The 15,551-nt window shown below is 55.9% G+C and overlaps 1 protein-coding gene across 1 annotated transcript; it reads right to left on the reverse strand.

Moving 5' to 3' along the window:
- Positions 1 to 2,590: 2,590 nt before the first annotated feature.
- On the reverse strand, positions 2,591 to 14,565 carry LOC119089543 (D-2-hydroxyglutarate dehydrogenase, mitochondrial). The gene is made up of 10 exons (XM_037212278.1): positions 14,506 to 14,565; positions 13,627 to 13,731; positions 12,009 to 12,168; positions 11,366 to 11,563; positions 10,836 to 11,029; positions 9,805 to 9,973; positions 8,914 to 9,038; positions 8,206 to 8,367; positions 6,991 to 7,156; positions 2,591 to 3,618 (listed from the first exon to the last, which is right to left on the reverse strand). The coding sequence occupies exons 2-10, from the start codon at positions 13,699 to 13,701 to the stop codon at positions 3,359 to 3,361; spliced, it is 1,509 nt and encodes a 502-aa protein (XP_037068173.1). The 5' UTR covers positions 13,702 to 13,731; positions 14,506 to 14,565; the 3' UTR covers positions 2,591 to 3,358.
- Between the last annotated feature and the right edge of the window lie 986 nt (positions 14,566 to 15,551).

Genomic DNA, 15,551 nt, shown 5'->3' on the forward strand with positions numbered 1-15,551 from the left:
AGGAAATATAGGATTTGTTGGACACACCGAATGTGAGCTCCCGTATCAATCGGAATGTGTACATGGTTTGGTCGTATATCACTTTGTGGTTGCAGATATATTGTGGTAGTTGATATATCAATGTATTTGTCGTCATTGCGTGTCAATCAGCTCATAACAATCAACATGTTAGGTCATTGCCTTCGCTTATCTTGGAGATGCATTCAGTCATGCACCAGCATTACAGTTCAAGCATCATATCTATGTATAGATGTTATTGGGCACTAGCGTCAGAATGGGGCTCCAACCATGAAAAGTCGCAACCCGTTCTTCAAAACGAAACGACGAAAAAGAACTCAACGCGTCTTTAGTTTTTGAACGGAAATTACGCGCCGCATCACCTTGTCAAGCGAAGCCGAAAACAAGCGAAACGTCTCTGTAAGCGAAGCCAGCGCGAGCTCTGACACTGATGAATGGAATGCACTCGCCGTTTCCACTCCACCTCCGTCTAGCGCGCTTACTTGCGTTGTAAAAACGGACAAAATGAATCATGCTTGCGGAGAGATCTCGAAGCGGTCCCGGTTCAGCGATCTCCTACAGTGGGACTGGCCCAGGATCGCGCGCTGTCAAACAATAGCCCAGGTTGGTCGCGGGGCGGCGACTGGCACGCGTAGAGCCCGCCGCGCGCTCTTCCAGCAAACCACGGGGTCTCTCTCGGGTGCCAGATGCCCTCGGGTCTACATCTGGCTTTTATAGCCGGGATTAAATCGATTCTCTCTCTGACATGTGGGAAAGATACCTACGAAGTTGCCTATCTTGCAATGCATGCACGACCGCACAGACATGATAGCTCCTTCGCGAGCGCTGAGGCATGTCTCATTAGCGCAGGTGTGGTTTTTCGTCGGATGACGTCCTTGGGGCATTTGTTTGCCTCTGTTGGCGGGGCGAGGCCACTGACTGGATAATATAAGCATATGTGCGTGTCCAGGTACGTGAGCTTGAATCGGCCGAGAAAAGTGAGATACATCGCGTAGTGGAACGCCTCGTCACGTCAGCCCAGAGGAACTGTGTGACAGAACGCTTGTCTCGTTTGGCCAAAAGGCTGCTGGTCTCATTTGTTGCATCCTCTGAAGCCATTTGGTTAATATCTGGCATGAAAATTAAAATGGAATGGTATTCAGCATAACGTTGGCGCAACATGTGCCATACCGACATTGTTACTCTGTGGTGATCGTAGCCACCGGCGTAGAAACGGCGTTTCCTGTAGGAACCGTCGTTTCTGTGGTTTCCCAATAATTTCACTGAATACTAACCTTCAGCATTTCCTATTTCGCGTACAGCGACCTTTTACGTCAGGTCATTTCAGTCCATTCCGCATCACCCTGACGCGTCTCCTCGACACCCAAGGCCACCGTTTCTGTGGCCCACTGCCATGTCACGTCCAGACCCTGGCGACCGCGCCTCTGGCCTTTGCCGCCGTGTGCGTTAGCTCACCGCTCACCGGAGGGCGCTCTCCGCCAGCCATCTCCCGCTGTCCTGCCTCCCCGCCGTGTGTTTTCGCTCTCCGCCAGCGCTTTCCATCTCGCAGTCGGTGAGGCGTGACGACCGGCGCCGGTCGGGCCGGCGCGTGACGGGGCTGCCGTCGGGAATCCTCGCGGTCTGAGCCGGCCCGGTCCAGCCGGGTCAGACTCGCACCAAAGTATATCACAATGCGTGTCCGTCTGCTCATTCCCTCGCTTTGATCATGCCGCACTTACTAATTCCAGAGTTGCAACATGTTCGAAGACGGCGATGACATCATGCTCATGCGGTTTCGTAATCCGACGATACTGATATCACAACAGCTGGATTTTAAGCTCCCTTACTCACCTGCTCAGGTTGATCATGCTGTATCTGACCATTTCGACCTTACAGCACATTTGCCGTTAATGGTGTCATGCTTGACTGTGCGACCGCTTCACCGGGCTGACTGATGTGATTTCTCCCCTCTCGCTCCGTGTTATGGAGCGCCGATAGGCAATCGCTGAGCGCCGGCAGCGGCCGGCCGGCTGCCATCTGTTGCAGCGTGGAGACTCCGCCTGAACTCAAGTGCCGCGGAAGAGGTCCGCACGCGCCCCGAGCCATCCCACTGCGGCGTGCTGCGTTGCAACAGACCAGGGGTAATATAACGCCGGTGATAGCTGTTCTATTGCTTTGCGCCCCCGGTCCGTTTCTATGAAGAACGGGTCACAGACAGTCATGATGCATGTAGGGCTGCCAGTGCTCGTGTCATGCAACACACTGAACACTAACGTTCTCTAGAATAACGAGCCTTTCTTGTCGTACAACGTTACATAGAGAATCACACCTTTCACGCTATGCTTTACAAGCAAACTCCTTTATCACACTATCACTTTACTATGTCTGCAACACTATTTGTACACGGCTCGTCAGAGCAGCATAATGCTAGACCTAACGTTGAAAAATACGAACTGACGCATAATGCGCTTGCAGTATGCAGTGCCTCTAGTGTATTTACGGCAGACAGCGTTTATTTCTTGGGCGTGCGAAAAGTGCAACACGCGGTGGATCCATCGCTATGCCTTAGGTAAAAACAACCAGGTAACCGGTGAGTCTGTATTGGGTCTCATTGTCGGATCTCGTGCAGAGCCTGTCCCACACTCGGAATGCACATTACTTCAATAGCCACATCGGAGCCCACGCTGCCGAGTGAACCTGGTTAGTCCTAGCGATCTAGTACCGAAACGGAAGCCCGACGTCATCGACCTCACCAACAATATTGCACTGCTCGTGATCTCGCATCACGCTGTGCCATCCACGCACCTCACCTGCGGCGCATCGCACCCGCAGCGTACCGAAACAACCGAAAGCCATCCGACCCAGTCTGCGGACGCCACGACACTGTCCCAAACGGCGATCGCTAATCTCTCGACACGCCGTAAACGTCACCCCGACGTCAGTCATCGCCTTGGGCCGGCGCAACATAATTGATAATATGCGGCCAAGCCCCAGATGTCTCTACTCGCGCACGCCCGGCCTAACAGGCACCAATTCCTACATGCACGTCACAGGCACGTGCCTGCAGAAAAATACTGCGATACCGGCAGAGCAGGAGCACATGACAGCTACACATCTTCACCCCGTCTACCGATTTCGAAACGTTGGTACAAATCACGAAAATGGTCACGTAGAAATGTGGCATCGGCCATCCATTGGTGCCATCAGCCGTGCGTCTCCTGAGCTAACCCGTGTTATTTCTACCATACTGTCGTGCCAGTCATGATCACTTCGACCGCCCGGGTCACAGCCACCCTCTGCCAGACCCCGAGGCTCGGCAGACCGCGCGCTACACACCCGCCGATCGCTCAACAAGCGACCCTCAGCTCTCTTCCGGCAGGACCTTGTGCGGGTTCAGGATACCGTGCGGATCCATCATCCTCTTCAGCTGCCGCATCAAGACTACAGCGCCGGGCGACTTGGAGTAGCCGATGTAGTCCCGCTTCTTGAGGCCGAGGCCGTGCTCGGCGGAGATGGAGCCACCTCGCTCCGCCGTCCAGCGGTACAGGCTCGGCTCGATCCGCGCCAGTACGTCGCCGTCAAACTCACGCGACGTCATGTTCAGGTGCAGGTTACCGTCACCTGGGGAGGGGACAGTACCACGTGCAGGTTACTGTCACCTGGGGAGGGGACAATACCAGGTGCAGATTACCGTCACCTGGGGAGGGGACAGTACCACGTGCAGGTTACCGTCACCTGGGGAGGGGACAGTGCCAGGTGCAGGTTACCGTCACCTGGGGAGGGGACAATACCAGGTGCAGGTTACCGTCACCTGGGGAGGGGACAGTGCCAGGTGCAGGTTACCGTCACCTGGGGAGGGGACAGTACCAGGTGCAGGTTACCGTCACCTGGGGAGGGGACAGTACCACGTGCAGGTTACCGTCACCTGGGGAGGGGGACAGGCCAGGTGCAGGTTACCGTCACCTGGGGAGGGGACAATACCAGGTGCAGGTTACCGTCACCTGGGGAGGGGACAGTACCACGTGCAGGTTACCGTCACCTGGGGAGGGGACAGTGCCAGGTGCAGGTTACCGTCACCTGGGAGGGGGACAGTACCAGGTGCAGATTACCGTCACCTGGGGAGGGGACAGTACCAGGGGCAGGTTACCGTCACCTGGGGAGGGGACAGTACCAGGTGCAGGTTACCGGTCACCTGGGGAGGGGGACAATACCAGGTGCAGGTTACCGTCACCTGGGGAGGGGACAGTACCAGGTGCAGGTTACCGTCACCTGGGGAGGGGACAGTACCAGGTGCAGGTTACCGTCACCTGGGGAGGGGACAATACCAGGTGCAGGTTACCGTCACCTGGGGAGGGGACAGTACCACGTGCAGGTTACCGTCACCTGGGGAGGGGACAGTGCCAGGTGCAGGTTACCGTCACCTGGGGAGGGGACAGTACCAGGTGCAGATTACCGTCACCTGGGGAGGGGACAGTGCCAGGTGCAGGTTACCGTCACCTGGGGAGGGGACAATACCAGGTGCAGGTTACCGTCACCTGGGGAGGGGACAGTACCACGTGCAGGTTACCGTCACCTGGGGAGCGGACAGTACCGGGTGCAGATTACCGTCACCTGGGGAGGGGACAGTACCAGGTGCAGATTACCGTCACCTGGGGAGGGGACAGTACCAGGTGCAGGTTACCGTCACCTGGGGAGGGGACAGTGCCAGGTGCAGGTTACCGTCACCTGGGGAGGGGACAGTACCAGGTGCAGGTTACCGTCACCTGGGGAGGGGACAGTACCACGTGCAGGTTACTGTCACCTGGGGAGGGGACAATACCAGGTGCAGATTACCGTCACCTGGGGAGGGGACAGTACCAGGTGCAGGTTACCGTCACCTGGGGAGGGGACAATACCAGGTGCAGGTTACCGTCACCTGGGGAGGGGACAGTACCAGGTGCAGATTACCGTCACCTGGGGAGGGGACAATACCAGGTGCAGGTTACCGTCACCTGGGGAGGGGACAGTACCAGGTGCAGGTTACCGTCACCTGGGGAGGGGACAATACCAGGTGCAGGTTACCGTCACCTGGGGAGGGGACAATACCAGGTGCAGGTTACCGTCACCTGGGGAGGGGACAGTACCAGGTGCAGGTTACCGTCACCTGGGGAGGGGACAGTACCACGTGCAGGTTACTGTCACCTGGGGAGGGGACAATACCAGGTGCAGATTACCGTCACCTGGGGAGGGGACAGTACCAGGTGCAGGTTACCGTCACCTGGGGAGGGGACAATACCAGGTGCAGGTTACCGTCACCTGGGGAGGGGACAGTACCAGGTGCAGATTACCGTCACCTGGGGAGGGGACAATACCAGGTGCAGGTTACCGTCACCTGGGGAGGGGACAGTACCAGGTGCAGGTTACCGTCACCTGGGGAGGGGACAATACCAGGTGCAGGTTACTGTCACCTGGGGAGGGGACAGTACCGGGTGCAGATTACCGTCACCTGGGGAGGGGACAGTACCACGTGCAGGTTACCGTCACCTGGGGAGCGGACAGTACCGGGTGCAGGTTACCGTCACCTGGGGAGGGGACAATACCAGGTGCAGGTTACTGTCACCTGGGGAGGGGACAGTACCAGGTGCAGATTACCGTCACCTGGGGAGGGGACAGTACCACGTGCAGGTTACCGTCACCTGGGGAGGGGACAGTACCAGGTGCAGATTACCGTCACCTGGGGAGGGGACAGTACCAGGTGCAGGTTACCGTCACCTGGGGAGGGGACAGTACCAGGTGCAGATTACCGTCACCTGGGGAGGGGACAGTACCAGGTGCAGGTTACCGTCACCTGGGGAGGGGACAGTGCCAGGTGCAGGTTACCGTCACCTGGGGAGGGGACAGTACCAGGTGCAGGTTACTGTCACCTGGGGAGGGGACAATACCAGGTGCAGGTTACCGTCACCTGGGGAGGGGACAGTACCAGGTGCAGGTCACCGTCACCTGGGGAGGGGACAATACCAGGTGCAGGTTACCGTCACCTGGGGAGGGGACAGTACCAGGTGCAGGTTACTGTCACCTGGGGAGGGGACAATACCAGGTGCAGGTTACCGTCACCTGGGGAGGGGACAGTACCAGGTGCAGGTTACCGTCACCTGGGGAGGGGACAGTACCAGGTGCAGGTTACCGTCACCTGGGGAGGGGACAGTACCAGGTGCAGGTTACCGTCACCTGGGGAGGGGACAGTACCAGGTGCAGATTACCGTCACCTGGGGAGGGGACAATACCAGGTGCAGGTTACCGTCACCTGGGGAGGGGACAGTACCGGGTGCAGGTTACCGTCACCTGGGGAAGGGACGGTACCAGGTGCAGGTCACTGTCACCTGGGGAGGGGACAGTATCAGGTGCAGATTACCGTCACCTGGGGAAGGGACAGTACCACGTGCAGGTTACCGTCACCTGGGGAAGGGACAGTAACATGTGCAGGTTACTGTCACCTGGGGAGGGGACAGTACCAGGTGCAGGTTACCGTCACCTGGGGAGGGGACAGTACCAGGTGCAGGTTACCGTCACCTGGGGAGGGGACAGTGCCAGGTGCAGGTTACCGTCACCTGGGGAAGGGACAGCACCAGGTGCAGATTACCGCCACCTGGGGAGGGGACAGTGCCAGGTGCAGGTTACCGTCACCTGGTTTGGTACGGCGCCAAATGCCAAATGCAAATGCCAAATACCCAGAGACACGGGATGCCTCAGAAAGGACGAGCCAGGCTCGTCTAATACCCCCAACTTGGTGCTGGTATGCGCCAACAACTGCATGCGCACGATTGTGCGTACCGCGTACAGCTCCAACGGCGCATACCGGCGCAGGCAGTGACTGGCGTATACCAGCGCAAACAACCCGTCTAACACACCCAAAACTGGGGCTGACCAGGCAAGTCAGTCACGTCACGGCGCGCCAAATGCGCACGGACCCGGCGCCCCGCAGATCCCGGGGACTGCGGCCGGCCGGACGCTCACCGATGTGTCCGTAGCCGCAGCAGGTGACGATGCTGTCCCCGAGCGTCTGTCGCATCTCCGTCACGATGTCGTAGAAGGCGTGCAGCGGCAGCGAGATGTCGTACTTGTAGTTGTAGCCGTCCACCAGCAGCGCCTCTGCGATGCGCTCCCGCAGCTGCCACAGCGACTGCCGGGGACCGCGGTAGTCAGCGGTAATGCAACGAGCCCACACGCGTGACAAACGCGCATACGCACGCGCACACACACGCGCAAACGTACAACCACACGCACACGTACACGTACACACCGACGGCGGTACAAAATATTCGCAGCCAGCGCATGCAACCGCAATACCGCACTTCACTGCAGCATCCAGCAGGTTAAAACATCCACTCCGCAACAGCCGGTAACCCACATTAGCCTCGGACTTCACCTGGGCAGTCTAGTACCCACCTTGATCTGGGAGATGTTGGTACCACCTGTGACCCACCTTGACCTGAGCAGTGTCGGTGCCACCTGTGACACACCTTGACCTGGGTAGTGTCGGTACCACCTGTGACACACCTTGACCTGGGTAGCGTCGGTACCAGACGCGACCCACCTTGACCAGGGCAGTGTCGGTACCACCTGTGACACATCTTGACCTGGGCAGTGTCGGTACCAGACGCGACCCACCTTGACCAGGGCAGTGTCGGTACCAGCTGGGACACACCTTGACCTGGGCAGTGTCGGTACCAGACGCGACCCACCTTGACCAGGGCAGTGTCGGTACCACCTGTGACACATCTTGACCTGGGCAGTGTTTGTACAAGCCGCGACCCACCTTGACTTGGGCAGTGTCGGTACCACCTGTGACCTACCTTGACCACCTGGGCAGTGTCGGTACCAGCTGCGACCCACCTTGACCTCGGCAGTGTCGGTACCACCTGCGACCCACCTTGACCTCGGCAGTATCGGTACCACCTGCGACCCACCTTGACCTCGGCAGTATCGGTACCAGCTGCGACCCACCTTGACCTCGGCAGTATCGGCACCAGCTGCGACCCACCTTGACCTGAGCAGTGTCGGTGCCACCTGTGACCCGCCTTGACCTGGGCAGTGTCGGTACCACCTGTGACCTACCTTGACCACCTGGGCAGTGTCGGTACCAGTTGCGACCCACCTTGACCTCGGCAGTATCGGTACCAGCTGCGACCCACCTTGACCTCGGCAGCGTCGGTACCACCTGTGACCCACCTTGATTTGGGAGGTGTCAGTGGCCAGCACGCCGTCGATGACCAGTTCCCGCTGCATGCCCTCCTCGAGGAAGAGGCTAAGCTTCTCCTCATCGTGCGTGTCCCGGCTGCCGGCCGTCTCAATCACCATGTAGAACGGGTGGCCCGGCAGCGGGTGCGTCACCTGACACAGACGGATGACGTCACCACTGGTACTTCGGCGACGTCATCGCGAGCGTGCGGCAACGTTATCATCGGTGTCTCGGCGGAAACAAGCGAGACGACGAAGGAACTCCGCGGCGTGGGAGACGCCCGGGGGTTGCACCGGTCGCCGCTTTTTCGGTGTGACGAGGGGAATGAAAACCTGACAACCGACACGATTCGAGCCGAGACGGCGACGAAGGCAGACATCACCTACACCCGACACCCAACAGACACGGACTTCATCACCTACTGGACTCATTCATTTCCTCAACTCCTCATTTCCTCAAGTCCTGTCAGTTTTCAAAGCGTGCACACGGCTGGGCGTCGGCACACAGGACACAGGATAACTGCTGAGACAACTTCGCACAGCTGACACAGTTGGAGCGGAATAACTGGATGACAATCAGCCAGCTGCACATACAGGGCCACCAACGCCCGAAGACACGCCCTCACTAACCAAACGACGCCGAGCACCGACAGATCGTGGGCACCCCGACGGGGACAGCGGCGGCAACACGACACCCACCTTGAGGTTGTTGCTGACGCACTCCTGCGAGGCCGCGTCCATGAACTCGATGGAGGAGAGGATCTCACCCAGCTGCGTCTGCGCGAACCGGTACGTGGCCAGCACGTCCTCAAAGCTCTTCACCGCTGGAGGGCGGAGGCGACGACGTTAGTGGAGCTCACACCCGGCAGTGGTCGGGTCTGGCTAATTCAAATAATGCTTCACCTTCAAGGGAAGTGAAAAAACGACAGCACGTTTTTAAACAGTGCACGATGGACAAGCCACGTTATTCTGGCACGCGAAGAGAGACGTTAGGTTTTCTTGGAGTGCTAAAATCGCGCCCCAACTTTGACGAAAAGCAGGTCATGCAAATTTATCGCAGTCCGAAAGTGTTGTCGATATCATGACTTTTTCACGTAAAACAATCGGAGATTGAAAGTCAAATAGTTGACCACTAATGTGATCATGACCACGGATGACCACGGGATGATGATGACGGGGCCTGCTCTCGGGACCCCTATCAATACTTCGGTGTGGGATGGTCCGGTAGTGGTCCTATTCGGGAGTGAAGCTCGAGTGTTTTAGGTTAGTGAGAAGACCACGATTCTACAGATCTCTCAGAGTACTGGAATGAGTGCATCTCAGTTTAAATCCTCGTAAGGTGAAAATCCCCGAACGAGAACAGCCGTGATTAATTTAGCGTCTCTGCTCCATATCACGTTTCGCACGCAACCACTGCCAAAACAGCGTGCAAATTGCAAACGTGTTCCAGAAACTGCGAACCGTGCTTGTGCGTGCGAACCGTACGTGATAAAAAAAGCCTCCGCCCCCAATACCGCGCTATCACAGGACTGAGCCCCTGCTATGCCCCGGGGCGTTGTGCTCCGGGACCACCCACCGGCCGCCTCTCACCCAGCAGCACGAGGTTGACACAGTTGGGCCGTCGTGGGCAGCTGATGGCCACCTTGGTGACCACGCCTAGCGTGCCCTCAGAGCCGATCAGCAGGTGCTTCAGGTCGTAGCCGGTGTTGTCCTTCTTCATGGTGGACATGCAGTCCAGCACCTGGCCGTCGGCCATCACCTGCGCCGGCGCCGACCCAGCCGAGTCAGTGCCGGCAGAGGGGCCGTCACAGGCCGGCTGTCGACCGCTCACGGACTGAGTACAGGCCTCCGCCAGCGGCAGACACCCTCCCACGCAGATGGCATGCCCGCTTAAGCACACATGTTGACGCATTACCGATGTCATACCAGACACCCACCATCTAGCAGTCATCGCCATTCGAAAAACAAAATTGAAATTGTTTATTCAGTCTGGGCATGGTTTGCTAACCACATCCGGTCCCGTTGAATCATGAGTTCTCCTACAGCCTCCTCCAGCCCCAGTCACCAGCCCATCTTACCTCCTCCAGCCCCAGTCACCAGCCCATCTTACCTCCTCCAGCCCCAGTCACCAGATCATCTCACCTCCTCCAGCCCCAATCACCAGCCCATCTTACCTCCTCCAGCCCCAGTCACCAGCCCATCTTACCTCCTCCAGCCCCAATCACCAGCCCATCTTACCTCCTCCAGCCCCAGTCACCAGCCCATCTTACCTCCTCCAGCCCCAGTCACCAGCCCACCTTACATCCTCCAGCCCCAGTCACCAGCCCATCTTACCTCCCCCAGCCCCACTCACCAGCCCACCATACAGCCTCCAGCCCCAGTCACCAGCTCCAACTCACCAACTCCAACTCCCGCCACGAGTACATGACCCCCCCAGTCCCAGTTACTAGCCCATATTACCTCTTCCAGCCCCAGTCACCAGCTCATCTGACCACCTCCAACTTCAGTCACTAGTACTTGACCCCACCAGTCCCAGTTACCATCCCACTCCTACCCCATCAGCCTCCCCCCGTCCCTGCAGCCCGGCCTCCCACCTGCCGTCGGCGCCCAGCCGCACTCACCGCCTCCAGGCCGAGGACGGAGCCGTGCAGGCCTCCGTACCGCACCAGCCGCAGGCCGCCGGCGTTGGTGGACACGTTGCCGCCGATCTGGCAGCTGCCCTTGGCGCCCAGATCGAGAGGCATCATGAAGCCGTGGTCGGCCAGGTAGGCGTCGGTCGCCTCCAGCACGCAGCCGGCCTCGCAGGTCAGCGCCCCTGGCGGGGGCACAGGCCGGGTCAGCATCACCCACTGCAGGCTCGGCTGGTGGTGGGGCGCGGGGCAGGACAAGCCCCGACGCGGCTACCGCAGTCGTGGCGGGCGCGGCACACCCTGGCGGCATCATCAGTCCTGGGACGTTTACCCGAAACTTCAGGCAAGGCAGACCAACGTAACAGAATGTCCCAAGGTTGCCCCCAGCCACCCCTACCAAGCACAGCTCGCACAAACACGGAATCCTGGACGTATTCTCCAAGCGGCCGCCGTTCGCGCTTCTCCATCCAGGCCCGCGCGCCGTTGACTGTCGCCACCGGAGCCCGCCCCGTCTCACCGACCTGAGTTGGTGTCCAGCGCGATGATCTTGTTCATGAGCGAGGTGGAGAGGACGATCTCGTCGAAGACCGGCGTGCTGCCGCCAACCAGGCCCGTGTTGCCGCCCTGCGGGCACACCGCCAGGCGGCGCTCCGAGCAGTGACGCAGCACGGCCGACACCTCGGCCGTGCTGCGCGGCCGCAGCACCAGCTGACTCGCACCTGGCGGCCGGGACACGAACCGTCAGTGCCGTGATCGCTCACAAGACGGTCAAGCGCCGGCTCCCAGCTTGGTTGAGCGCGTAAGATGGACAGCCCCTTACGTATGTACGTCGTGAGCAACGGATGGACGGTAAACGACAGCCCACTGTTAGAATGCCGAACCCGTGACAAAAAGTTCCCAGCCTCACTATTCGCTACCTGCAGTGCCACCCTGTTATTCGTCGCAGTTAGCGCTTAAGATCTGGGCGCAGCGTATAACCGTGGTAAAGCGCATCGCATTACCTCGTGCCCTTGCCGTGCCTTTTACAGTCACCACACATAAAAATCACGTCGGCGGCATGATCCACGGATTCGGCGCAGACCTACTTCGTGCTGATCAGTCGTGAAATCATCAAAATAAGCAAAATAAGTCGTTGAACAGCCCTGGGCCCATTCGGCCTCTGACCTCTCACGGAGCGCATCCAGTCAGTGTTGTAGCCGTCCAGGTCCTCGGTAAGCACCCGATCGGGTCCGAGCAGCTGACGGAAGTGCGTGACGTCATCGCTTGTCAGCTGACTGAACCGGCCCCGCCTCAGGTGCGGGTACCGCTTCGAGGTCAACTCAACCTGAAGGATCGTGCGCTGGTTAGCGAGCTTCGAGGTCAGCCCAGTCTGAAGCGCCGGCCGCTGGTTACCAACGGTCGGTCGGCTCAAGATGAAGCACCGTGCACTGAAAGCCTGACCCCGAGATTGGCCGAACCTGGTATCCACTCGCGCCGAGTAATGAGCTTTGCGAACATCTCCACCTGAATGACCGTGCGCTAGCTGCCATCATTTAAAGTCAGCACACCTGAAACACCGCCAGCTGATCACCGGGCAGACACATCGTCTTCTCGGACCCTCTCCGCTGATAAGGCTCCGAAAGTGGCCAACAGCGTGTTCACTGCATGAAGCACCTGAGCCTGCATGATTGAGGGGTGCCAGGTTGATCACAGGTTAATGCTCAGAAACAGCTGTTTGCCTCTTCTTGCCAAACTGTCGAAAGATTCACTACCACCAGAGGTGGTTTCAGGGGGTGGGAACCATCCTGCTCCAATGGAAGATTGGGGCAGAGGCACTTGCCAAGTTAATGTGACACCAAAGGCATTCCCTGGAATGATGAAAGGGTGCAAGATAAGGCTAGGAAAGCACTCCAAAACACAATAGGGCACCCATGCAGCTTCCCTGAATTTGTGACCATGCAGAAAATTGCTATTCAATCTATTCATTTTTCTTGCTTCATTATATTACTAAAATTGAGAGATGCGCTTTCTCAACACCCAGAAATGCAAATGGAAAACACAAATCTATCCCAAATGCTTTAGGCTATCAAAGACATTTGCAAAATAAATGCATGGTAAAACATGCATGTATGTCCAGATGTGTGCTCATTCTGCTGTCTTGACAGTGTGAAGCTCTGCATTTAGTTCATCAAGTTTACACCCACACTCATTTCTGAGTTCACTGATTGCAACACAAAAGAAGTTGATACAACAGCTTTTTTGAATGAGGTAAAATACAGCCTAGCACAATAAAAGCATATGTGGCTGCTCACATTTGTTTCACCTGCTAAGTGTGGCAAAAAAGCACATGTACATATTTTCTTGATCTCTTTAGCAATGTCAGAGGACACCTGACAGTAGCATGAGTTGCTATATGCAGTGAAACAATGTTTTTTGGAACTTATTGTAATTCAGCAATGTTTGCTGCTTATGCTTACCATAACTTGAGACTTGTGGAAGCAAACAAGAAAATGCTGTACTACCTGAAAGTTTTGCATGTTATGCACCAATAGTGCTCAGGACATATTAATGCTATGCATGATGCATTATGTGGACTTTGTCCCATGCAACAAACACCAGTAGCTACCTATACCAGAGAATGTGAACTAAATTTTTTAGTGGCACGTCTCGCATCACCTTAATAGCCAGAAGCTACCATATCAAGCCCCTGCCCCTCTTTGCTTAACCATCAAATTCCCTTTTCTGGGGTTCTTAATTTACTTGGACCTAACCTGCTAGCCAACCTACTTCTCATACTACTTACATTTCCAAATGAGGTTGCTGAGGTGTGTATCCGTGCAAGACATTGTCGGCAGGATTTCAAAACTGTGTGCTGCATCTTTTACCAGCTGCAGGTTGCTACCTGAAACTAAGGCAAAGTATCTCAGTCCTGCAACTCACACTTAAAGCACATCTGGACTGAAAGCATATGGCTCAATGCATGCCAGTTTTGAAAAACAGTGAGCATTCCAGGCAATGAAGAATAAAATCCTGAAACACACACACAAATGACAATGAGGGTGAGGCTCACAATACAAAATGTGGCACAGGTGAAAATGTCATTTTGAAAAAAGTTTGAACTGAGCCTCAGAAAGGCCAAGACTTCCACAAGCATACAACATCTGGGTGTCCAACTAGGGTGAGTACAAAAAGGAATGCCTAAAGACCAGCAAAAAAGGGTGACAATATATGCAATCAGCTCAAAAACTGCATATCATGAACAATATGACAGTTGTTCCAGGACTTGCCAACACTGACCACCATTATTGACCTCCAAACCTAACACCTAACACCATTGTTGATCTCCTGGCCGCTAGACTTGTATGTAAGCTGTGCACAACCGCATCAACCACTCTCAATGCACCGCAATGCATCAAATGCCCTCAAAACTGGGTGAAGTGCTAAATACAGTTCACATTTCATTTCACAGGGGTTATAATCATTTCATAGAAGAAAATCTAAAAAGCAACCTATAAATATGTTGACCTACAAATAAAATGTAGATGGTGAACTGCCAACAATACTATGACTGATACACTGGTCATAAGAAACAAGAAGTGAAATGCAGCCCAAGTGGTACAACAGTGAAAATTGCTGAGCGATGTAGGGCTATTTCATTCTACATGGCACACTTGCAACTCACGTGCGGACCGACAACTCGCAAGTAGACCTGAACACAGCATTTACGCAAGGTGATCGTGCGTATATTTTTGTTAGTATGCCCCATATGTCACTGTTGCGTTGTGTTTGCAAGATATGGTAGCTGTGAATATGGAAACTATCGTAAAAGACAAATTTATATTTTATTGGTACAGAAGCCCAGCAGTCAGTCAGTAAATTTGGAAACTATCGTAAAAGACCAGTTTATATTTCATTAGTATAACAGCCCAACAGTCAGTCAGCCAATCAGTAGGCGACAAGTCGTAGGCTGGGTAGGCTAAGCTACGGTACGATTTTCAAAATCTTTTTATTCTTGCGGGAGGCTGCGGCGGTGTGCATTCGAAAGCACTGCGGGGCACTGTGAAGTACTGTCACTGTGAATTTAGGTGATACTGTGAAGTATCCATCAGCCAGAGACTCTTATTTCAGGGGTATGACCTACTGGCACTGCCAACGCATTACTGAGTTGCGATGAAAAGGCCGGAGCGTGGTGCTGAGAATGCAGCAGCTTTAACAAATATATGCATGCTCTCGCGCGAGTTGTGCGACGGTGTGTCATATTGTTTTGCGATATTTTGGCCCCTGCTGTAGCTCACTTGGTAAGCACGCATGCCTTCCGGTCCCCCCCCCCCCCCCCATCTCTGGACGGGTGGGTTCGGCTCGCGTAAGGTGCCCATTATCTCTGCCTAACAGGTCTGGCCTGCAGCCAGTGACAGCGGTCGCGCTAAAGGTCAGGTAACGTCAGAGGACAAAATGAGCCGTGCCCGGCATTGCGGTTCGCCGCCAAATTCTGCCGCTGACCTGGAGCCGCACGCTGGGATTGTAGGGACCAGGGCCTGCGTAACAAGCGGTGCTCAGCATAAGCTCTGATCCCAGAAATCCATCCATTACAGTTTTTTGACAAAATCTTGAAAAACATGGGAACAAGCGGCGTAGTTGCACATACTGAATTGTTGGAATGAGTGGTGAACAATGACGTAACTATCCAAAAACATAGCAATAAACGGGTTTCTCCCGGATTTCGTCCTC

Source organism: Pollicipes pollicipes, unplaced genomic scaffold (genome assembly GCF_011947565.3).
Source record: "Pollicipes pollicipes isolate AB1234 unplaced genomic scaffold, Ppol_2.1 Scaffold_3087;HRSCAF=3621_pilon_pilon_pilon, whole genome shotgun sequence".
Classification (NCBI taxonomy): Eukaryota; Metazoa; Arthropoda; class Thecostraca; order Pollicipedomorpha; family Pollicipedidae; genus Pollicipes; species Pollicipes pollicipes.

Excerpts from the sequence above, each read along its gene's own strand:
- LOC119089543 (XM_037212278.1), bottom strand. The coding sequence starts at position 13,701 with ATGCAGCACACAGTTTTGAAATCCTGCCGACAATGTCTTGCACGGATA. Across the intron at positions 11,564-12,008 it reads CTGGATGCGCTCCGTGAGAG|GTGCGAGTCAGCTGGTGCTG; the intron begins GTCAGAGGCCGA and ends CCCGGCCGCCAG. Across the intron at positions 9,039-9,804 it reads TGTCAACCTCGTGCTGCTGG|CGGTGAAGAGCTTTGAGGAC; the intron begins GTGAGAGGCGGC and ends TCCGCCCTCCAG.